Here is a 26,228-nt window from a genome sequence, read left to right as displayed (position 1 = left end):
CATTGCTTCTCCCCTTTATTAATCTCATAAAAGGAACCAAATACAACCATAAATTAATTACCCAAATATTTTCTCTTTAAGAAACTCTTAGATGTCAATTGATACCAACTCTGAAAGTTTATACCCTAACAATGTTCTAATCCGTGTTACTTTCTATTGTCAACTAGGGTTCATTGCCTAATCCATGGCTTTGTCGTTTTGTGATTCCATTGTTGTCATCGTCGTAATAGGGAACTTCCAAACCTGCCATCTTGAATGAGGAATTGTGAGAAATGTAGTAACAAATGATGTAAGCAATCTAAGACTTGTAAATTGTTAACCATATAAATAAATCTAGTCTTGGTTACCCAGACATTTGCATGAGTGCTCCTCTTAATAGGGAACTTGCAAACCCGCCATGTTGAATGTTGCATTATGGGAAATGTGATAATAAATACTAATCAATTAGTATTGTAAACAATGTTGTTAAATTGTTTATAATCACGAATGATCAATTCATATTTAGCTTGGCCAGTGTGGGAGGTTTATTTCATCGGTAGCTCCAGATAAGATATTACGGTAACCACAGATAATCCCATATTCCTTTGCGTCTGAGCATGCTCAGTCTGGATTGCAAGTTCCCTATTGAGCCATATTAGGTATTCTGATAACTACAAATAATCGCACAGTCCTTTGTATCTGAGCATGCTCGGTATGGATTCAAAGTTCCCTATCCCGTGTTCATGATCAATCAAGTCATATGGTGCGGTCCAGTTAGTCTACTCACACCTAAAAAAAAAAAAAACGAAAATCCATCAGTCCAGATAAGCATAATGCACTGAATTTTAATACAGTAATTAATATACAGAATGTTTGCAAACACTTCGGTTGATAGTACATGTAGCTATATGTAATATGTATTGCATATGCTTTTGAGAAACAATCACCAAAGGAATTGCTCAGCTCAGTATGAAATTATGTGACATTACAACACAGGACAGGACAGTATGACTAAGCGTGGCATATAAATCAAAGGGAAAATCAGAATGTATACGATTCATAATAGTAAAAGATCTTACGAGTCACTTTTTGCCCAGCTGCTGATGAAATCCGCCATGTTCTCTTCGGTCGGATTTTCTATCACAACTAGCCCTTCGGTTTGATCCCACTTTTGGATGTCGTTGTCATTGTTGTTATCAAAGTCGCCAAGTAGTCCACAAACTTGCAAGTTAGCTCCCAATGATTCCACTCTAAAACCTTCTCTGAGGTTCACAGAAAAGTCAAATTCGTCTCCCATTTTAACATGAGCCAGTTTCCCATTTTTCACTTCAACAATCAAATTTAAGTCCTGACTGACTATTCTATCTGTCATCTCCGGAACGTTTTCTTCGACATCATCAATCTGACAAAAAATACAGAATATATTGCATCATTACTGATCCACTGAAACAATCATTAATGTTGTCCTCACACGTCCTCATCTGTGATGTTATACTGTATTTCTCACGTTTTAAAGTAACAACTATATCAAGAAACTTTATTGGACATGTGCGCATTGTTAGTGATATATGTACCAAATTATATGTGAAGATCACATTCTTAAGATAAAGCCAAAATACTGGAAATTGTTAATTGTGCAAATTACTGAACAAACTATACTAACAGGCTTTATTTGCTATCTTATCGTAAGGGAAGGTGATGTTATGCTTTTGTCTGTCTGTCTGTCTGTCTGTCTGTCTGTCTGTCTGTCTGTCTGCCTGCCTGCCTGCATGTACGTATGTATGTATGTATGTATGTATGTATGTATGTATGTATGTATTTATGTCTGTCCATCTGTGGACATATCTCAAAAACTACTGCATCTATTCTAAAATGAAACTTACTGCACACCCTCCATAAATAATTACAAGAACTGATTACATTGTGGTAAACATCCAATGAACATTAATTCGACATTTGTATAATTCTGTTTTCATTAATAAGGCTATATCTTTGGAATAAATACTTCACATTCAATATAATATGGCACATACCTTCCCCATGACAGAGTGCATATGACCCATAAGGTTTGTTTATTTACTTAGCGCTTTAATGAATAATTTGCATAATTAATATTTTTTACTTATTAGGCTATATTGTAAGAATGCATGTTTCAATTTCAAGAATCATAACAAAGCTCACATTTCCTATAATGGTTGTTGACTTAGCTTATGATTTTAATGAATAATTTGCATAAGTTTTGACTTTGGGTAATTAGTCAATATCTTAAGAATACAAACTTCAAATTCCATATAATTTACTCTATACATTAACCATAACAAAGCATACATAGCAAATACAGCCAGTTAGCATATAGTTTCTTTAGTAATTTGCACAATCTTGACTACAGTCACCACATTCTTTTGTGATAAGCAATTCGATGCTTTTGAAATTGAGTTGCAAGACTCGATTAGTTTTCCGAAAACTATTTTCTAGTCTCTCACCCACAACTTGAAATCGTTTTCCTTTTGGATGTTATCATTTATTTCTTTTTTGTATGTTTATTTCTTGTGGGGAATAAATTTCAATTTCAGTTAATAATTTCCAGTAATTTGGCTTTATCTTAAGAATGTGATCTTCACATATAATTTGGTACATATATCACTACAAATGCGCACATGTCCAATAAAGTTTCTTGATATAGTTGTTACTTTTGTTATTTGTATTATTGTATTTTGCTTAATTAAGGATTTTCAGTAATTAGACTTTATCGTAAGAATGCAAACTTCAAATTCCATATACTCTGGTATATACGTAAAAGGTGAGAAATCACACATATCCTCTAAAGCCTATTGGTATAGCTTTTAATTTTAATGAGTAAATTGAATAAGTAATTATTTTTGGTAATTAGGCTATATCTTATGAATGCAAACTTCAAATTTCTCATACCTTTTTAAACTGACTGTGGTATATTATATGGCCTTCGTCTACTAATTTCACATGATTGTGCTTTTACGATCAGTTTTTTAGAGTGATTTCATTTTAGCAGAGACGAGGCTAAAGTGCAACAGAGGAGATTGTCTCAGGGATGGATATATTTCTTACCTGAACTTTACCAAATTTCTCGAATTCAATTTTATGCCTTTCTCCAGTGATCTGTTTTCCGCCCTTGTCAATTTCAAAAACAATTCCTTTGATGTACGATCTACCTGGATCACCCCCTATAACATGTTCACTCATAACTGTAAACCAGGCTTCTTCATGAACATTTTCACATGCCCTAATCAGGGTGTAGGTACACAGTCCCGAAAGATAATATTTGAACCCGTCCCCCGTAATCACTCGTGGATCTCCACTCTCGCTACCTACTGCAAATGATAGAAGTGGGGACAGATGTTAGTTGACAAGCCATTCCATTAATTCACCCATCACCCTGGTCTGGGGTTTGCACCGACCTTCTCAAACCTGTCCGAATGGCTGTCATTCATAGTTATCATTAAAAATCAATATTTACTGTTGAACACGCAAATGCTTTAATACATAGCTATTGTTAAGTGTAGGAGCAAGATTTCTATACAGAGACATTGACCTTTGCCCTTGACGTTCAGGGTCAATTATCAAAATTAATCTATGTGTTACATTTCACAGGCACTTTAATATATCTCTTTGTAGCCAATTTAGTATATATCATGTGTGTACGAAATATAGAAGAGTAAATATAAACAACCATTATTTTGTCTTCATATCATTCTTTACTTTTAATGTTTAAATGGTAGCCATATGTGTAGTAAAAACTCTACTACATAACTAAAAATCAAAGGTAATAAAAAACCCATTCAATGTCTAGCCACATATGATAATAAGGTGCTAGCTTTCTTTAAAAAAAAATCATTTTATTAATAGGTAATTCAGAAGAACACACACAAGCATCACTTTCCGTGTATATATACATATACATATGTATATATATATATATATATATATATATATATATATATATATATATATATATATATATATATATATATATATATACATGGGTAAGTATGTCAATACATGTACATACCTAAGTGTTTGTTATTACCACCACCACCACCACGTCCTTGTCCTTTCGCTGAAACATAATAACATAGAAACCATCATGTTAAAGCAGAATACAAAATAGCATTTTAGGGAATGGTTGGTCACCACTCGGATGAGTGAATTTGATGAATGGTTTGATTGTCACTTCCATAACTAAGTCAAGTCATTGCTGGGGTTTTCACAAGCCCTTCTATTAAGCTGAATATGCAGGAATCAATCCCATTCCCTTACCTCTTTGTTCTGCAAGTAAATGGGCTTACATGATTGGATGCCATTTTTACTCTGGAATGCGCAGTTGATTTTTACCTGCCCTAAGGATTGTTATGTTATGCTTGTGTGTGTGTGTGTGTCCGCCTGTCTGTCTGTCTGCCTGCAATCGCGATATCTCAAAAAGTACTACATCAATTGTATTGAAACTTGATAAACATCTTCCTTATTGTAACAAGAACAGATTTTGGTAATCATCCTATGAATAGTAATGATGATTCGATTTTCAATAATTAGACTATATAGACAAAGTGCAAGCTTCAAATTCTGTCCTGAGTTCCAAAGCTGTTGTATTGGTATAATAACAGGCGTGTAGGAAAAACAATCTAAAGGTTTGTTCTTATGAAAGGTATTCCGTTTACATCTGTTCAGTAATGTCTTAGGAATGAAATATAATTGGGCACATAACAAACCACACATTTCCAGTAAAGCCTGTCAACATAGATCTTAGTTTTAATGAATCATTTGCATAAATTAATGAAGAGATTTTACATCTCGTGGCAGATCTCGCGAGATATGTAACGGTTGTTCAGCATGTGTCTGCGGTCAAGCTTCCACAATGGCAATGTCGGTTTACATGAAAGCCAACCGATTCGTCTGAAAAGAGTACTACGTTTTTTGTGAGCATCATTTCCAACGGTCCGTAAATCATCATGGAAAACATTAAAAGTTTGAAGGTACCAGAAGTAAAGAGGATGTTACGAAAATTTGGCGTGACAACGAGTTACAAGAAATATATGCTCGTTTCCCTTATCAAAGTTACGCAATCTTCAGCTCACTGGAACGGCTAGTGCCACCACCCGCGATATTTCTCGTCGCTGAACATTTCCCACCAAATAAAATCACACAGAACTCTTCAAATGCTTATACCTTAAAACACCAAACAGAAATATTTCATTTCATTTCTCTTGCAGCACACAATCACTCAAAAATCCAACCAACATTCTCCATATACACATCGTTTTACAACCACCATTAAAGTTTGCTACCCATGATCTATAATATACTATAGGTTCGATGACGTTGAGAGCAATAGTGTTGCTGAGCGTTTCACACCAGCTTGACCACCCTTGTGTGGTTGCTATGAACTCAATGGCCCACGCGGGATCTTGTTGGACCTGCCGCCAGACGAAAAAATGGCTTAATAGGGTGTATCTTGACTATGCAACTCCAAATTTAATATAATTTGCTACATATATCAGCCATAATAATACGCACCTGTCCTACGAATTAAGTTCGTCAACATAACTTTCATTTAAGGAATAATATGCATAAATTAATTCATGATACTAGCTTCAGATTTTATGTAATTTGGTGTATTCGTTGATGACAACAAAGTGCACGTTTTGTTGTAGTTTTTGATTATAATATATCATTTGCATAATTAATTATTTTTGATAATTATACCATATTTTGGAATGGACGCGGCAATTTTATATATTTTGGTACATCATACATAACAAACTGTACATGTACTATAAAGCTTGACCATGTAGCGTTTACTCTTAGTGGGAAATTTGCCTGAATAATGATTTTTCGATAATTAGTCAATACGTTCAAATTTCATATAGTTTCATATAATTAATTTTCCAATTAGGGGGTACATCATGTATAATAGCTATAGCACTGAATTTTGCATTCCAACGATGTGTTTAGGGACAAAGACCTAACACTATACGAATAGTCATATTTAGCAATGTCTTTCCACCGGGTAAATCTTGAGCAGAGGATGTTTAAATGTGGTGAATATGTGCTTTGAAACAATACAGAACTCAGCAAATACATGTGGACTTTGAAGGACTCTAATATTCATTACTCAATCCAATGGATAGTTATGAAGATCTGTAAATCGTATTGTAATGTCACCAAACGATGCAACCTGTGCCTGCACGAGACGTTTGTGAATATATATCACCCTGAAATATGCGCACTGTAAGGAAGAAATGAATTAGTATCTCACTGCCGACACATGAGGAAGTTCCTAGTATGTAACTATAAATAAACAATAGTCTAATAGTTATCGACCTCACACATGAACCCAATAAATACAACTACTACACATGTTCTGTGCCACTTCGAATTCACCCGCCTGACGAGTGTGACCAACTATACTGGCCATACGAAACAAATTTGTAGTGGAGAATCGAATGTAACCAGTAACTAAGTCACCTTCTTTTTCACCTTCTTTTATATACACATTTGTATATATGTACATATGTACATACATATGTCTCCAATTATGTATTTATGTATTTATTAAACTCATATTAAATTGTAATATCACGAGTTACGGAGAAAAGATGCTCTCAAAGACCTACACTACAAGAAAGCTAGGTTGATCATGACAATTTTTCAGTACAATACTATTTATCTGAAATAATTCTATCAATTTAAATGGAAATTTGTTTAACGTGATCAAACATACATATACATGCATTGTATATTTTCTTATTAGAATAATTATACTGATCACAAAAAAATCCTGACTGTGGCTGAGTTAATGATTTTGATTTTTGAAATCTGCTGCATTTTTATTGACGTCACTTGCAGTGTCAATTGTACATTTTCAAAAGCACCTGACATTTGCAAATGGTTGACACAATATTGAAAACTGAGGTAGTCGATGTCACAACATAAAATTACAAAATATCTATCCTGTGCACCAAAATGTAATCATGCAGCACCATTAATTTTTTGGAATTAGCAAAACGTTCAAAGCACAAAGATTTATATTTTTGAAATTCGGATTTGAACAGAGCAAAAATTGTCTATCATGCAATGATTGGTAGACTCTTCGATTTTCAAAAACTGTCAATCACTCATGCATGGTTTCAATTTTGGTCTGCAGGATAGACATTTTGGTTTTAAATCATGTCAAAAATTCTGTTGTGGAGTCATTTCTGAATCAGTTACATTTGGAATTTTTGGTCTGCACGATAGATGCACATATTTGGAAATTTTTCATGCTCATGATATAAATTTGTATTTAAATAAACAATGCAGAATTGTGACACCTTTAATGAATTCTATACAGAGAAAATAATCATTTCAAAAATGTAAAAAAAATAAGTCATAATGTCTTGTCCATAGCCCACCCACAAAATAAATTAGGACAAAAATATTTTTTAACATTCTAATAACACAATTATATAATTATTTGCCAAACACTCAAACGACTGAAGATGATATGATGAAATTCCTAGCTGCAAAGCGCCCATATCTAGACTGTCCTTTAATAAATATACAAGGGGACACTAGAATTTACATTTTTGTATATATATTATAACCCATACCAGGGCTATATAATATTTAGTAATATTGATGGGTAGACCTGCATTCCCAACCATTTTCTTGAACATCAACTTGGAAGGGGCAGTGTTTGATATCTCATAGTGTATGTTATTCCCCACCAGTACTCAACAGTAGAGGGCGCTATATTCTCCACTTCCGGTCTGTACAATGAGCAATTGCTCCTCAGTGGAAGGCGACATTTTACATCCCATCACTGCCATCGTTGTAAAGAAACATCAACACATCATAACATGTCAGTGAAATGCAGTGATTGAACTGTTAGTTGTGGTGTGAAGAGATCAGCGGGTCGAACAGTTGTAAAAGCGGAACACATTGCAAGATTTTGGGAGAATGAGGTGGACTGAAGATGTTGACCTTGGTATAATGTTGTCAGTTGAGCACCCAACTAGTCTTTCTCTCCTTCAGTTCAGGCAATATATCCAAACACGGGTATTGGATAAAATACAAACACAAACTCATGGTAATGGTGATAGTGGGAAACAGCAAATGCGTTTAAAACTATTAATGTGTTGAGATCTTATCACAAGAAGAATTCCCTGTCTCTAGCTCTATCGAGAGTCTAACCCAGGATCTCTTGACTACTAATCTTGCACTCTAACAAGTACGCCTTAGGTAGGTGGTGTTAGAAATGTTTTTCACTTAAATATTTTGAGTATATATTTTGGTCATATTATAGAGAAAGGAAATTAAGAGAGGGGCAATTTTAGCACGGTGGGCAAGAGGGAAGGTCACATTTTATGCCACAGACCGGTCTTGATTCCCCTCCCCCTTGTAATTACCGAAGGATCCTTAACAATTAATGCACCAGTATAAATCAAGCATTGATAGTGAAATAACGGAAAATGAGTAATAACAGAGTCAAAATTCCTGAAAAGTACTTAGATTGCCTGGTACTTACGAACGCAACAGTGACTATCGGCTGTCAAACAAATATCCAGTCTCGTTTTTTCGTCTTTACCACATTTTTCGTAGGTACAATACCCTTTCATGACGTCAATACAAGGTCCTGTGAACAAGTCAAAGGTTGTAGTTCCAGTAAACTGATGACCAAAGTTTTCCACTTTCCAAATTTCTTAAAAACGATAATGCATGCATATGCATACATACTAGGACATCATTACAAACATTAAATATCAACAACAAATTATATCTGTACAAATGATTCAATAGTAGTCAAAATTACACCGAAATTAGAATAAGTATATCATAGAGTACAGTTTTAATGGAACCAAAATAAAAAACTGTTCATTTCAAACAAGGCGGTGATCACAAACGTCTTCCTATTAGGACTAAAAATATTGTTTGTTCCTGTTTACCCGAATCCACCTAGTTATTCTAAACATGTTTGTTACTTATTCCATTACACGAAAAGTTTTATTTTCCCACCTTCACACAACCTTTACCATACCTGTGACTCACCTAACCACCATCTCTGTCCAGGGTTAGTACTAGACGCAGTACCACTTTTGACTGTCTACAGCCCCAGGGGAGAACCGGGGGTAAATTAAGTCAAAGGTGTAACTTCGTCTTATAGTCACCTCATTACGTCGAGAAAATTATTAAGTTTCGCAAGAAATAGTGAATGCTGAAACTGACATCAACTTAAAGAGACAATATAAAACTGTTCTTCCAATCTATAATGGCTGTACATCTGATGAGAAGAAACCAATAACACAGACACGATATGCAATCCGGAAAACAAAGGAGAACATATGTACCTCATCTAGACACTCACATATGCATATATATATTCACCTACCTACCCCGCCTATTATAAAATTGAGCGTAATCGGAACCACACAATTGTTTTGGTAGGCCTTATATTATTTTTGATATTCCGAGAAATTGCTCACAAAGATCCATTCTACTTTAATTAAAAAATTAAAAATTAAGGATAATACAGATATCTACTTACCCTCTTGTGAGCATTCATCTGCAGAGAAAGAACAGATTGTGTTGAGACATCAAGATAACTATATCTTGCATCCTAAAACTTTTTTGACTTTTTGACAATTAATTATTAGCATCTGCGACTGGGGGTTCAACCGAAATTTATGCAAATATTGGTTTAGCATATAACATTTTATGAAATTATATAGATGACAAATAAATATTCTAAATTTATGCTAATAAGGGTATTACGTTATTCATAAACTATAGTAATGAGGATTCCATATTCTGCACTAATGTTTACAAACCTGGAATATTGCATCATTTCACCACTGGTTTGTGATTTGGGTAAAACTGTGATTTTTGGTCAAAAAAATTAAACTCGAAAGCTAATGGGCAGATCAGCCTGAAATTTGGTGGGGACATTAATACGAGTGTTTAGATAAGGAATTGTTCATGACAAGATGGTCCCATCAATGATATGCAAATTAGGGCTGAAATGTGTCTTGTTGGTCAAATATCTTTAATTCCAAAAATAGTGAATATTATTGGGCTGAAATGTAGTGGGGCGGATCTGGGGTGTATAAATGAAGAAACATTAAGCATATAATGAACTCATCAGTAATATGCAAATTACGTATAAAAATGTGAAATGTGGTCAAAAACATATATCTCAAAAATTACTTGGTTAATGAGACCGAAACTTTGTTAGATGTTCCTAATAGTGTTAATCTGCAGATTTTCTTCAAAGCATTCTGACACAATTGGCCCTACCAATCATGACTACGCCCTTAGCAACAACCATATGGCAGCATATTTTGGTTAAAAAACAAAATCATCTGGTAGGCGAGTAACCATTCAGAAAATGTATGCAAATATCCATAGCAACCATGACCACGCCCATGGCAAAAACCAAACTGACATATTGCACAACGATAACAGCAATACATAGACAAGTGAATAAATATTCAAAAATTTATGCAAATATGTTTAGGAACATGACTATGCCAATAGCAACAGCCAAATGATCGCATATATTGCCAAGATAGCAACAGGGTCATACAGGTACCTGGATAATCATTCAGCCCATGAACTCCTTTACCTAGCATGGATCAGCATGTGGGTAATATTTTTTAGAAACTGAACAGTTGTGCTACAACGCCATTCACGCTGTGATATTTGTAGTAGTAGTGAAGTTATCTTATTGGAATCTAGTATTTTCCACGTAAAACTAGATTCGAACAGGGTAAATGCACTTCTACAATGCCAATGGTCATCTGTACACTGAGCTAATGCTGATAAGGATTGCGTCTTTTATAGATTATGCTCATAATCTAATATACTACATTGTAAATTATATTGAAATTGATGTATGCAGTCTTAAGATATTGTTTAATTAGTTGATTTCATTGATATGCAAATAAAGCACGTTTGTGCCTATATAATTATTATGAAACTAGAATAGCCATGAAAGTTTTTAAATGACTTGTGGTGATAGAATCATAGTACTCACCACGACAACAAGTTGTTGCGGTCATACCGGGGTCATGATGGCACATACATGAACCAACAGTAAACTCAATTTTTCCGCTCGGGCATCCGCCTTCATAACAACTTGCCTTACATGGACTTGCTATATCCCCACAGTCATCTGTTGAATAATACATTGAAAATGAATCATGATCCTTTTAGTCGAGGGTAACGAACATTTATTAGCAATGAATATTCATACCATTATTTTGCATAAGTATGTCTCCTTACTCCCACGATGTATTATAAATTTGATTGTATAGAAAGGAACTACATTGAACAATGAATGAAGGACAAATTTCGACGTGTTTTTTTTTCTGCAGCAGCCCTTAATATCTGTGGTGAAAAATCATGAAATTACCCCCAAGCACACATAGTTTATGAAGTGCCTTTGTTTTCTGGAGTTGCGTTTCGCTTTGCCCATTGTAAGATGTTTACATGTTTATACATTAACTGACAGCGTGATTCAAGGCTAGGAACTCACCAACACAGCATTTTTGGGTGTTATCATCACATTCAGCGTCATGATCTTCGAATTCGTGGGCTCCACAATACGATCCAGAAGAATCAAGAGCTCTGCATATACCACGACACTGCTCGATGTCTGGTTGATGAAAAGAAAAAAAAAGGTGAAAAGTATATTAAGTCACAAATGAAGGACAGACCATAGACATTAAATGAACAAAATAATCAAAGCATGAAGTATGACACGTATATTTTAAGAACAGTGTATACTGAACTAGACAAGACGTAGACGTAGTATATCTTCGTCATTTACATTCACTTTCCTCGGGCATTAGTAGTTTTGACATAGAAGAGGAAGAGCATGCAACTACAACAACATCTCCTCTGACCTTTAATTCTCTATGTTTTAACTTACAGAACAAACCTGTTCGTAACTGGCCTCTGTGGCTTGAGGTAGCAAGCCAAAGCAATTATAAGTTGACAAAGTCATTCGGAGTAAATCGACATATAAGAGGAAATGTTTACTCTGACCTATTCGCAATCAATATTATATTTTTGTCGCTAGCCAAATGATTTGCATATTATATATATATATATATATATATATATATATATATATATATATATATATATATATATATATATATATATATATATATATATATATATATTATATATATATCAAAACAGTGCATTCGTTCATCGTGCCCATTAATAGAATGACACAGGCAGAACAAAGAGATGACTTACCAATAGTTCAGTTAAATCACCAAGGTAGAATAACAAGTCAGTCGATATATGGATGAAAACAAACGAAAGATAGACAGCATGAGACATTACTATATTACTATATGTGTATATTGACATTTTTTGAAGTGAGATTATTGTACATACATACATACATACATACATACATACATACACACACACACACACATACATACATACATACACACACACACACACACACATACATACATACATACATACATACATACATACATACATACATACATACATACATACATACATACATACACACGCGCACGCACGCACGCACGCACGCACGCACGCAATACACAAACACATACCATATAAACATTCACATTTCTCTGCAACGACTAACAGATTCCTGAATTTGAAATAATTTTTTTCCTGTGGTGAATTTAGGAAGAATTTAATCCAAACACTTGTTACATTAAAATGTTATTGTTAGTACTTGATTGATGGTGTATATTGTACCACTGTGGTTGTACATATAAAAGTATATATATATATATATATATATATATATATATATATATATATATATATATATATATATATATATATATATATATATATATATATATATGTATGTATATATATATATATATATGTTGAGGGTAGAAGAAAATCAAGTCGGGTTTTTCGTCTCTACAAGCCTGTTTCGTGAGTAAATCACTCGTCAGGAGATGTTGATGTTGATATATATATATATATATATATATATATATATATATATATATGAAAAGTGAAAAGCATTATATATTTCATATGCGAATGTTCACGTACATGTCGTAATTGTTTGCTTGTTTATAACAAAACCTGGTATAGGAAGAGATATGCCCTTGCTATACGCAGTTCTGGGGCATAGCTAACGCTGCCAAACAGACTGTCACTGCATCGTGTCACTGCATCATCAACACATCCAATGAATTTTGCCATAAATTCTCGAAATCCGCGTATATTTGACGATATATGTGGATGGTGTGTACAACTTTCTAATTGTTCAACAGTCTGCTCATCGCACTATAATTACCAGTCATATATCCTTGCGCGGCAACAGTACGACACTCCCCCCACAAAGAGAGCGAGTGAATACCTTGGCTGACGAGTGAGATCCCATAATCCGAGTCGGCTGAGCATAAAATATACCCCGGCTTGCGGGAATACGGTCTATAGTTTCCCAGAAACGTTTCAGTATAAAAATAAATACAATTTGAGGTCTTCCGAGCATAGTTAAGTTTCGAATAACAACTTTAGAATTTTGGCTAGTATACTGAAAACAGTACAGTGGCATTGTGCGGTATTATGCTCTGAGAATACAGTGTCCTTTCAAAAAACAGTCAACAACAACAGATGGATGGGGGAGGGGTTTCAGTGTGTTTTTTATTTGTTGGGGGGGGGGGTTGTTTTGTGGATGATGATTTTCAGGGGTTCACTACTTTTAAGTACAACACGAACAAAAATTCACCGGCCCACCCCCGGCCATAAAAACTGATCGCTCCCTTAAATTGAAGCATCCAATATATTCTATACTCTGCTGATGAAATATTTTCAACGCCAACTCAGACGAAACAACAAAAAGATAACCCCGTACAGTGAACTACATCTGGCCTCCCGACATTAGCTATCAGACTGGCCCGGGAATGACAGGGGTTACTTACTAAATAAAAGAACTTTTTGTTTCTCGCGAAAGTAAGAGTAAACGCGATACTTTGATACATAGAACAACATACTAAAGGTATCGAAAATCAATTCCAAAATTGTCAATCCCTTACTACTGGCTGAGAACGGTGTCTGACGTTACTACAAAATGAGGCACTGACGAGAGTGTAATGACATTTTCAGTTTTGAACTCGGGCCACTAACTGGTGCTTTGAGGTTTGAATGAAAACGTCTTCGAAAAATCAACATCATTTCGAACATGACATGAGAATATATACTGCTAACATAGGATGGCATTGAGAAGTATTAAAAGAAGGGCGCTTCGAACCATTATAATTACCGTGTCCTAACCATTGCGTCTCACATAGTGTGTATCAATTCCGTGTTTGTTTATTTTTCGTGGGTCTTATTCAATCTGTTTCAGACTTATGTCTGTTCCATGATTGAAATTATTTTTAAAAAATCTATAAGGAAAACACGTTTCACAACTCGTCCTTAGACGAGGAGAATAAGAAAAAGTTGCATACTGTACGTAAACAGCTCTGGATATATGCGCTCCGATATCGATAGTGCCGACACATCACCAGATGCTAAATGTGTCGGAGCTATCGATATCGGAGCGTACGTATATACATCAAGTGCTAACTGTAGGTATATATGTACTGATGAAAGTCCTTTTGCCTATAAATTAATTTTAACACCGAATAATTACCACACTGAACGGCGGCAGAGTTGTTGTGCAAGGACCAGGACAGCGTACTTTTACTACGTAATCTAGGCACTTTTCGTTACCGGGTTGTTTATCATGGAAACAGATAAATCCAGTAGGTAAACGACATTGTAAATTAACTTGTTCACTTTCGTTGAACGGGGTATGCTTAATGTCGTTGACGGCGCACATTATTTTATCCGGGTTGTCGCATAATGTATCTTTATACTCAGGCATGGTGCGGAGTAGTGTCAGTATTTCAAATTCGCCCTGTCCATTTGGGTCAATGGTACCATCTTTTTCGTCATTCATCCAGTCTGTCCATATATGGCATAACTTTGTTTAAAAGAAATAAAATGATGTCAACAAGGACATAAGTCGATTGTATGCAAATGAAAAATAAATGAGTGAGTGAGTGAGTGAGTGAGTGAGTGAGTGAGTGAGTAAAATGAGTAAATTAAGAAAAAACAAATGAATCAAAAGGGAAAAGTTCGGGAATCAACACACAGGGCTAAGTGCGCTAGGTTAGCTCACATCCATATAGAAAGTATCATTAGTTATTATTCACCTATATGAAACAACCTTACACACCCATGCATCAATCTCGAGCATCTTTGAAAGCGAATTCATGACTCCAAGCTATCGCTACAAAGCTAGCAATCCACCAATGTAATTCATCCTAACAAACCAATCCTCCAATCCTGGCGATCATTACAAACAAAGCTACCAATCTGAATCGACCTTTCAAACCCAAGTTTTTTGTCATGTTTACGTAAATGCATTCCAGATGACTCAAAAGGTCAAAGGTTATTCAATGGTCGATATAACATGTATAGTAATAGTTGTTAGAATTTAACAGTTAAAACATTGTGTGTAATAATAAGAATATTTCAGAGTTAGCCTTAATATTAAATCTGTTTTATATGAATGTTCCAAATTACGCTTTTTAATATATATTGATGCATATTCATACATAGTCTCGGTTACCAGACTCTTGCCGTTGAGGGCGCCACCCCTCCTGGAGGTGGAACCCTCCCTGACAAGAGTCTGGGTAATCGAGACTACCGTATACGTTGCATCAAAGGTCAATGAAAGTTGCGCAAAAAATCATGTCAGGGGCCGGGATGAGTAAATTTAATTGCATTGTAATTATGGATTTCCATCATTGGGTGTGCATCTACCATTTATACTCACTTCTTTTGTATGCAATGTAACAAATAGGCTTTGATTTCTACTTGTCTACTACACACTCTGCACCACATCCAAATGCACATGCTCCGTGTGAGCGGTAATCAAAATTGGTAATTTAATGGTTGTCAAGAGAGGTATAATTTGAGTGGTTCAGAGTATTTATCATCGACGTTTGCAATGGAATGTGAATATATTCGAGTACTTTACATTGTTGAATTATCAATTTTAGATAAGAGAAGGCGAGATTTGCTATGAAAACCAATATATATTGCAAATCAAAACAGATGACGGATCTTTGGATCCAAATGTGAATCCTAAAATAATATTTAGTCTTTACCTGACCTGATGACCTGACCTGACCTGACCTGACCTGACCTGGCCTGGCCTGTACCTGTGATTTGTACCGACCGTACAAAAAACAGGCAAATGAGGTAATTCATGTATTTTGAAGTACGCACTCCCCCCCCCTTTTTTTAATCACAGTATTTTTTTCAGGTACCTCCCCCCACATACCCAAAAGATTTTCAAGTACCCCCTCCCTCCCCCTTCCCCTCCAGAGGTGTTTTTGAAAGCATCCTCACTGGATAGGGCTTCGTAAATGTGCGATCACAGACGTAGACGCACGTATGAATCAAACGACTACTGTCCTATTTTATGATTTACTGGTTGTGGGGAATACATGTAACAACGAAACGCGGTAGGAAGAAAATGAAATACATAAATTGTCACAAGATTGGGCATAAATACTGACGTACGGTATTATGTGGACAGAAAGACAGATTAACAACACTGTCAGGCAGTCAGTCAGTCAGTCAGTTAGACGGACAGACAGACAGACAGACAGACAGACAGACAGACAGACAGACAGACAGACAGACAGACAGACAGACAGACAGGCAGGCAGGCAGGTAGGTAGGCAGCCAAGCAGGAAATCAATCTATCACATTGACAAAAACTTAACCAGACATTCAATACATTTTTGTATAAAGATTGAAATAAAGAGAAAAAGAAGTAAAACATAAAACAGACACATACAACCCAGACAGACTAGACAGAGCTACCAGGTGGAGATATACGGATAACAGATAAGAAAAGAAATCACTTGCAATTGATTCCCCATTATATTTCTCTAGACCAGAAGGTGAATAACGTCTCCGTATCGTCAATATTTACACATCACTATCCACTAGGCTTATATACAGCGGATTTCTACAAGACTAAATGCTGTTCAGCAACTCTGTTTGATACAATCATGCAGGAACTAATAAGAAACTAAGGTAGCGAGATTGAATGATTACAGTTTCTTGCAACATTTTGTCTAAATGAAATGAACTATGCATGCCACCATGCAGACATCAAATGCAAACGTCAAAACATTGGCGCCCACTTGTCAGCGAATTGTGGTAATACGTTGGCGTAAATGTTTTACTTCATTCAGACTAAATGTAACGACAATAAATTGAGACCTTGCTATTTACAGGAGAAATGATGTTGGCTTGGTGTTTCACTCCTGGGACATTGTTCACTACAAATATGGCCGCCATCGAGTAAAAAGTGATATGAGCACCAAGTATAATGCATGATTGTGGATGTTTATCTGGTTCTGCATTATCTATAAGCATGATCTAAAATACATTAGCCACACATAATTGTTATGAAGTATCTGCAATATGTAAGTGATAACTTAATTTTAATTTGATGGTCTATGAATAGAGTCTGTGATTGAAGTTTTTAGTTATAATATGCAGTATTACATATAGTGATTCTTTGAGTTATGCAGTAAACAATTATTTTTAACTACAAAATATGGCTGCCATTTAAGAAAACATTACACGAACACAAAGATAATGTTTGTGTAGACGTCTTTTCTCCAATATTACTAGTACTTATACCAGATTTAAACTGAATGCCTTCCGTAAGGGTAGTCTTCCAAATTCATGATTTATGCAAGAAATTTAGCTCTACATCTGTGATTTTTTCAAGTCCCAGTGAAAGTTAGTTGTCAAAAACGTTGTTCAAATGCCAGGAAAGCTTGCCATCCTCGACTGCACTCGGCTTTCATGATCACCTACATACCCGGGATATGTACACCCGTTTCCACGGCAAATAATAAACGAAATTTAAACCCACATAACGTTGCTATTACACATCAGAAAGTTTACATACTTCATGGTACGCATCATAACATTTGGACAACTTTAATACAGTGAAGTGTTAAGGTGTTAAGTGTTAACAACTTTAATACAGTGAAGTGTTAAGGTATTATTACCCTACTTCGTCCCTGGGTAAAGTGTATACATTCTTGTTTCGATCGAGATTGACAGATGCACCACATGCTCCAAATCGTATACATGCGTGAAAAGTGTGAAGTGAGCAGACAATCGTGACTGTATATTTTTGCAATAAAGCTTACAGATGATGTGCATTTTCAGTGCTCACCTCCTTGCTTTGATGTAATAACTTCAGATTCAACGAAAATACCAATACAAACACCACTTGAAACCCCTGAAAACAGTCTTTCTCAGTGTAGAACGACAGCTTGTATCCATTCCTTAGCCTCCTGGTTTACCTTACATCGACATTGGTGGCGCACTTTCGAAATGAAGAGCGTGTGCGACCAGATGATCGATCGATTAATTACGCAAATTGCTTATTAATATTTACGGGATGTTTACCAAAACCTAATCAGGTCTTGCCATAACCCTACGGTATATGTCTTCAAAATTTCGTTTGAATTGAGCCAGCCGTTATGGAGGAAATGATGACACAGACAGACAGACAGACAGACAGACAGACAGACAGACACACACACACACACACACACACACACACAAACACTGTGTCAGCGATAGGCAGGAATTGGCTCCATTTTGAAAATTAGCCCTAGTTCAACGTCTCAAAAGATAGCTCGCATCTGATAACATTGAGTAGACACTTGAATTGAGTCCCTATTTATTACAGTTTTTTAGTTATGCAGTTAATAATAATTTTTAACTACAAATATGGCTGCCATTCAGTAAAAGTGATATCAGCACCAACAGAATGCTTGTGTATACTTCCTTTCTTCAATATTACTTGTAAAACATGATTTAAAAAACTTTTGCAATATGTAAATACCACCGAGTGTCAGGAATTACCTTGATTAATTTACTCTGAAGGTCAAAGTCAAAATCAAGGGTCAACGTCTCCAAAAATAGCTTGTATTTGATTATGTGGGGCAGACACTTTACTATACTGTGTCTGTTTATTACAGTAGTGCAGCAAATATGGACTTTACCTTCAAATATGGCCGCCATTTGGTCAAATTTGCACATATCGCAAAACAAAGTGACGTGAGTATGTTACTACATGATATGTTACATATGTACCAGGTATGAATGAAATAACATATTGTATGTCTGAGAAGTGACGTATTACGGACGGACGGACGGACACACGCACACACAGTTGCACAGACGGACGAAAGCACGTATGGACGTACGGATGGATAGAGCCCATTCTAAATAGGTAGAGGTGCTAATAACGCACATAGTGCATTATAACAATGCTAACGTTTATGTAGACGATCAATATGAGCCAATATAATTTTTATAGTATGGAAAATATCATAAGCCGGTAACACATGGGTCAATAAAATTCATTTTTCATTGTGAAAGGATTATTGCATTATAGGATAGTCTAGCGGTTTCCAATTTGACTTCCCGGTAACAATTATCAAGGCAATTGATTGGGCCTTTTTGTACTTTAAGATGTTCGCACATACATTCTTGCACACTCAGAGACAGACATTGCCAATGCCTATAGCACTACTGAACCAGTTCTGTTGTACTACAAAGAAACACCATGTGATATATAACCACACGCACACTTTTTGATAACGATTACCAAAATGAAGCCGTTTTAGAATCAAAAGTGTCCACAAGTACACAGTGTTCACCCATTCTATAAGAAAGTGAAAGGCTGTCCATTTCCTTGAAGACAATAAAGTGAACCCCAAATCTATTTGATTATTTCTAAAGGACCATCGAAAGCTTTCTTGGGGCAAAGTTTGCAGAGATTTAGGAATTTTGATTTCCAGGCGCTTGCGCCAATGCTGCAAATATACTGAGCTGCTATGTTATTTCATTATGACCACCACGTACAGTTTCCACAGAGGCGCTGGTTTTTTGTCTGCCCCCCCCCCTTAATATGTTTAAGATAATGTAGCGGGAGGAATTAAAGAGAAGTTGAAGTAAACTTACATTTTCCTGGCCTTTTACCACGACTGAAAGCATAGCCAACACCAACAGAGAAAGACGTGTCATCTTGAAGGTTCTGAAAGAAACCAAAATATAGCCAGTGACAGTATACTTCGATCAATTTGTGCTGATCATTACACAATAGAAGAAGGTGTAGGAAGTGCAAATTGCAATGTCAGTCACTATACGAATTCGAACTGGTTTATCCTAATTACTAACTGAATACTGTTAATAAACGTTATAAACAAAGAAACAAACTCCGATTGATGTTTCCTCCTCGTATAATAATTGCCGTTTGATGTTTTGTGGAAGGTATCACGTTTGATGGCATTTTATTGATGAAAACCAGAAGTGATGTATTGGTTACACCTGTTACACTTATGCAGATAACACAAAATAAATTGATATTATTTATCATTCGGGTATTATACAAGCGTCACTGATTCATATTTACGCACCTATGGAAACATTAACATCGAAACCATCAAAAGAGGTAAAATGATATTAAATTTAGAATTTTCGAACACGAGTTTTTAAATGCACAGAACTGCAATGTTTGGATGTCTGACTGTATGATTACAATATCAATGTTGCCAATCCCTTTCTTATATAACTTGAATCTTAATCTTATTAGCGTTTTCATGCTAGATTTAGGTTATCCACTGATCCTTCCAAAACTAAAGTTCCACAGTTGCTGAATTTCCTAAGTTATTCAAAAATACTCGAAAACAACCTAAAATGTAACGTACGATAAAAAGAAGTAATTTTAAAAAACAAAAACATCATAAAACTTTGCTAAATGTTACCTGATAGAATCACACGAAATTCTATTTTACTCTCTCCCACTCGAAGTCCAATTTAAATTGAATCTTTCCCCATTGCATTACAAATAACAATGACAGTGTCTCTATGTTAAGATATTTTAAAAGTATACACATTTTAACACAACTTAAAATTTACTTAATGTTACACTTGAGGTAAAAGACTTATCTTAAAATGTCAGCGAGCTATTTAATTTACACACCATTACTTGAATGTATGAGAGAGGAATGAGGCTCCGAACATGTACAAAATTCAACCATGGTAAGTTAGGTTAGAGATAACCAACTGTGTGTTGTTGTTGTTGTGCACAGGTTGGAACCCTCAAAATTTTGAGTTGGTTTTCGTAGGGAAAATATTGGCTGTATGATAACAGTCTCGAGTACGAGTCTAATATCATGGTCAAACCAAATTTAAACTGAATGCCTTCCTTAAGGACAACCTCTTTAGATTACACATAACTATTATTGGAATGCAACAGAACATAGTTTACTTGTTTTTGAAGTATGTACACAATTTTATTGAATTTGAAGAGTGCATTTGTAAGGTATAGCCTAATTACAGAAAATTATTAATTATGCAAATAACTCATTAAAACTACAAGCTATATTATCAAAAGTTATATGACACATGCACTTTGTTATCATTAATGTATGTACCAAATTTGAAGAATGCATTCTTAAGATATTGACTAATTAATTACAAAATGTCACTATTTATGCAAATTGCTCATTAATATTCATGACATGTTTACCAAAGCCTTATCAACTCTAGTAATTACCCTAACAAATATGTGCATCAAATTTCGTTTGAATTGATCCAGGCGTTTTAGAGATAACGATGACATAGACAGACATACGGACAGATGGATAGACAGAGAGACAGACACACACACACACACACACACACACACACACACACACACACGGAGACTTTTCATCCCTAATATATAACCTTCCTTACCGAAAGCAACAATGATATGGAGGTGCATCATGTTCTGTATGTACTGTGTAAGTATTTACACTAGTTATTGGTTCAATGTATAATTTTTCAGTTTTCAGTTTACATCTGTTTTAAATGGTTTATTTCATAAGAAACAAAGTGTAGTAAGAAAATGCCATATTACTATCTTAGGTGTAGAATATGCAGTTTCCTACTGGCTCCGGAGCGGTTGTATAAAACACGGCCAGTGGACGACAACTTGAAAGGGGCCCCTGTATTCAAGGTGTATGGGGACGGAGAATGGTGACGCCAAGTTGTGGGGGTCAGAGCTATAGGCCCTATAAGTATAATCCGCTTTGTACTCTTAATACTCAATGATAAATAAATACGAAATCACAAAGACTGGCAATAAATGACAGATGTATACTTTTTTTATATCTTTTGTAAATAGGTAATTTATTTACATGGTATTATAAATGTGACATGATATGATTTATAGATATACGGATTATGACAATTTATAAATGTTGATTCTATATAGGCATTAAAATTCCGTGGATTTTGATTTTACCATTCCCATGCCTTCGATCGTAGCATGAAATAAAATTATCCAACAAACCTTTATCCTTTCTGAACACGCACATGTGAAACTTGTATACAACTATTTATTTTTTAATTTAGTTGATTTCATAGACTGATATCGTGTTCACATCCTGATCCATTCATCATTTTTTTAAAAGTGGTGATTTTTTAGATGTATTTATGCGCTTAATCATTGGATTTACATAATTCGACACGAAAAGCAGAAACACGTGATTGGTATATACAAAACGTGACGCACGACGCTGTACAGTATTAATATGTATATTTATTTTATGAGCATCGTTTAATGAGCGAATGAAGCTGTAAAAGTTAACGGTCATAAATTTTCAATTATGAGAGCCATTTGCGGTGATGTAATACGTAAGTGGCAATATAACAAACTAGGCAAAACAAGGGTAATGACGCAAATAGAGGAAAGCCCAACAATGAACCGGTGCCGCCTAGGATGCAAATAGGGAAGAAGTGAAGCAAGAACCATGATACCAAACAAATACGCACAAACAGACAAGATCATATGAAACGAAACTAAAGAATTTAAACAAACGAAAACTACGACAGAAATGAATACATTAGTGAAACATGACGTCCTACGGCTCAACAAAAATCAGATGTATAATACATTGCATCATCAGACTCCACATACATCTTAATGTGTGATATCAGTACTGTATCTTGGCGAGTGCAAATGTCAACATCAATGAACTTGTCTGCCACTGTTAATAGTGCCTTAGCTAGCAGAACCCTACAATGTAAGCGATATATTCTGACCAGGGAAAGTTCTTTGTAATGTTCCAATATATATTACAGTATATACGTTGTAACAATGTAAATGTTTTAGCGTCAATCCACTAGGTATATTTATTACTTGGTAAATGACTTCTCCTGCAGTTTAGTTTAGTCCCCCCCCAAAAAAAAAAAAAAAAAAAAAAAAAAAAATCGTAAAAATAAAGAGGAAGACATTTCAAGTCCCCCTTTCAGACTATCAGAATGTTGATGGCCCAATGTCTTCTCAGCAACCTTCCCACTAGTAAAATGTGCCCATTCCAGCTTAGTTTAATCTCAATTCACTCTTGTATGCATCATCAGAGCCAAGTTAACCACTGTATAAGATATTATATAATTTGGAAATGACTCAAATGTGTATAGTCACATGTATATTATTCAGAAAATATAAAGAAATCCCCCTAAATAATTTTGAACAAAAAATCGTGCATAGTAGTCCAGCAGCACTTTTACTGACATACTAAAGATATATTGTCCATGCCATCAGCAAAACAAATTGAAATGCGAAAACTATGGATAAGTCGGGCCCGCCTGTTTCTGGCCTAATAGGATTAAACAATAAAATTGCGTAGCGTGATAATCTGTTGGTGATTGTGGACAATTACTTGTGCGGTTTACTATAATTTATTTCAATGAATAGATTGATGTAGTTATTTAAATACATCTGACATTTTTCGTATGAGGTTTTGAGCTCTGGCGGAACGATCTTTGTAGCGCTTTTAACTTTCAGTTACGTTCATCGTAATAATGTCAAATATAGATAAAACTATTGTAGTCACGACTGCAAAATTTATACTAGATTGTTTCAGGATCAGGGATAGTATTTGATATCCTTTTTGTTTGCATTGTAGTCTTAATATATATTTATTTCTCAGCCGTTTTGTGCTTTTGGCTCACGTGACCTCCTTTATTCGTTCTTATGTATTTATGTAACCCTCCTCAGGGGATAAACGGAGGTACGTTCCGTTATTAGAATAAAGAAAGACTATATTTTAACTTTCAGTGTTAGCCGTTACATTAAAAGGCGATTGATAATGTAATTTGTGCTTATAGGCAGAGCGCTCAAAGCTTTATGAAAATAAATGGCTCTACCTCAAACTTTACATCTCCGAATCTAGAAATCTGAAACAGTGATGTATTCACATATTTTGTTAAATTTAAATTTGTCCATGCAAAAATCCTTGTTAGAGGAAAAACTAACAAAAAATATACCAATAATAATAGACAACTTTGGCCAAATAAAGTAAATTAGGCTAAAGTGTGGATTCCTTCAACATACCACAAATAGACGCGGATTGAAATTAGTCTGTGATAACGAAAAATACCAAACAAAAATACCTATACAGCCAGCAAAAGAATGAAACTTTTGATCTGTGCGGCTTGTCATACAAGTACGCTTTGCACAATGTGCACTGATTTGCATAATTGACTAAATTAACTAAGCGTCAAGAATGTCACAACAGTTTATGTTTTATCAAGTCGATTAAAGTATAAATATGTATATGTATTTATACCAAACCATATCAAATGTTCACTCTAAAGAATTTATTTCCCGTTTCCGAAAAAAGGAATAAATAAAATCGTCTACAGCCCTCGTCTTGTCTTGACGAAAATGACAATACAAGTTGATGTTTAAAGCTTATTCAAAATATTTTGTTTAAAAAGTTTCAAACTTACATCATAATCAAGTTATTTCGATTTCTCTGCTTTTAAAAATTGTTGATGTATAATAATATAAACTTATGATACTAAATCAAAAGATAGGTACAGTTTGTATTATAGCAGTGACTGCACTCCATTATAATATAAATAGCCCATTTCATGTTAGTGTTCACAGCTCTGTTTGATATAACCACACAGAACCCAATAAGAAACTACACTTGAAAATAACAAGATTGAATGAATACAGTTTAGTGCGACATTTTGTTGAAATGAAATGAACTAATGTACCACCATGCGGACATCAAATCATTATTTTTTCCAAAATCTGAAATTCCATGAGATCAAATATCTCGGGCGTTGATATAGAGTTTCGCAACGACAATTACTTTTGACAAACTGTACATTGAAGAACCACTGATTCTTTCGAAGGTTCTCGGTAAAAAATAGGAAGAACTATTTAATTCGTCAAAGTACTGGCACAACTTTCAGAATTTTCAGGAAGTTGAGGAAAAGTTTGAGAAACGTTATAATTCTACGCGGAAATCATCTAAACAGGTATAGTCATCAATATAATTTGTTAGATTTGATTTTTTATTGTCTATGAGTAGTGCACGCCCTTGTTCTGTTTCCGATTTATATATTATTTCTTCGTTCTGTTTTGGCAGACATTCAAGCAGTAGCCTAACTTAGCAAATGAAATAACGGATGATGAAATTCAAAGTTTGTAGCTAAATTACATATGAGAGACAAAAAACAAAAAGAAAACTTATAGTCTAGCTTACCTTCAAACGTTCACAGAATCAGCAGCTCTTCAGTCGACAAATACAGAAGATGAGATACGCAATCGGACACACTATAATTTATACTGAACAGTAACAGAAATTGATGAGTAACATATACCATATAAATAAGGAGTGTTGTTTCATTTCCACAGGATGGCATGTCTAATCATCCATCTACAATTGGATACAGCTGTGTTCCTTAATGCCTTGACAGGCCTAGCTAGGCACGTGTTGTGACACCTTTTGGTGTCATCTTGGTCGCTTTGTTTCCATCGACTTCAGTTATCAGTTCCGAATTTCAAAATATTAGCCTTTATGTACACTTTTCTTTATTTTACTTGGTATTTCATTTTGCGTATATAATGATCAAACAAGTATTAATTACGTCAATAATATGTACAGCAGTAAACATAATATGCAAATACTGTATGCACGTACGTTAGTACGAAAAGGAAGTTATTCATTGAACAGTCATGTTACGATACTTAATAAACCAGAAAATGATAAATGTACTACATATGTAGTGACACGTACATACCTACACACACACACACACACATACAT

At 35.0% G+C, this 26,228-nt stretch overlaps 1 protein-coding gene across 1 annotated transcript; it reads right to left on the bottom strand.

Moving 5' to 3' along the window:
- Positions 1-25,890, bottom strand: LOC144440840 (IgGFc-binding protein-like). Its single transcript, XM_078130261.1, has 10 exons — positions 25,665-25,890; positions 20,077-20,149; positions 11,525-11,633; positions 11,024-11,161; positions 9,536-9,553; positions 8,519-8,626; positions 4,025-4,072; positions 3,064-3,326; positions 1,059-1,381; positions 1-768 (listed from the first exon to the last, which is right to left on the bottom strand). The coding sequence occupies exons 2-10, from the start codon at positions 20,137-20,139 to the stop codon at positions 759-761; spliced, it is 1,080 nt and encodes a 359-aa protein (XP_077986387.1). The 5' UTR covers positions 20,140-20,149; positions 25,665-25,890; the 3' UTR covers positions 1-758.
- Between the last annotated feature and the right edge of the window lie 338 nt (positions 25,891-26,228).

This window comes from Glandiceps talaboti, chromosome 10 (genome assembly GCF_964340395.1).
Source record: "Glandiceps talaboti chromosome 10, keGlaTala1.1, whole genome shotgun sequence".
Classification (NCBI taxonomy): Eukaryota; Metazoa; Hemichordata; class Enteropneusta; family Spengelidae; genus Glandiceps; species Glandiceps talaboti.
The sequence above is the reverse complement of the archived record's forward strand: the minus strand, read 5'-3'. Positions and strand labels throughout refer to the sequence as shown.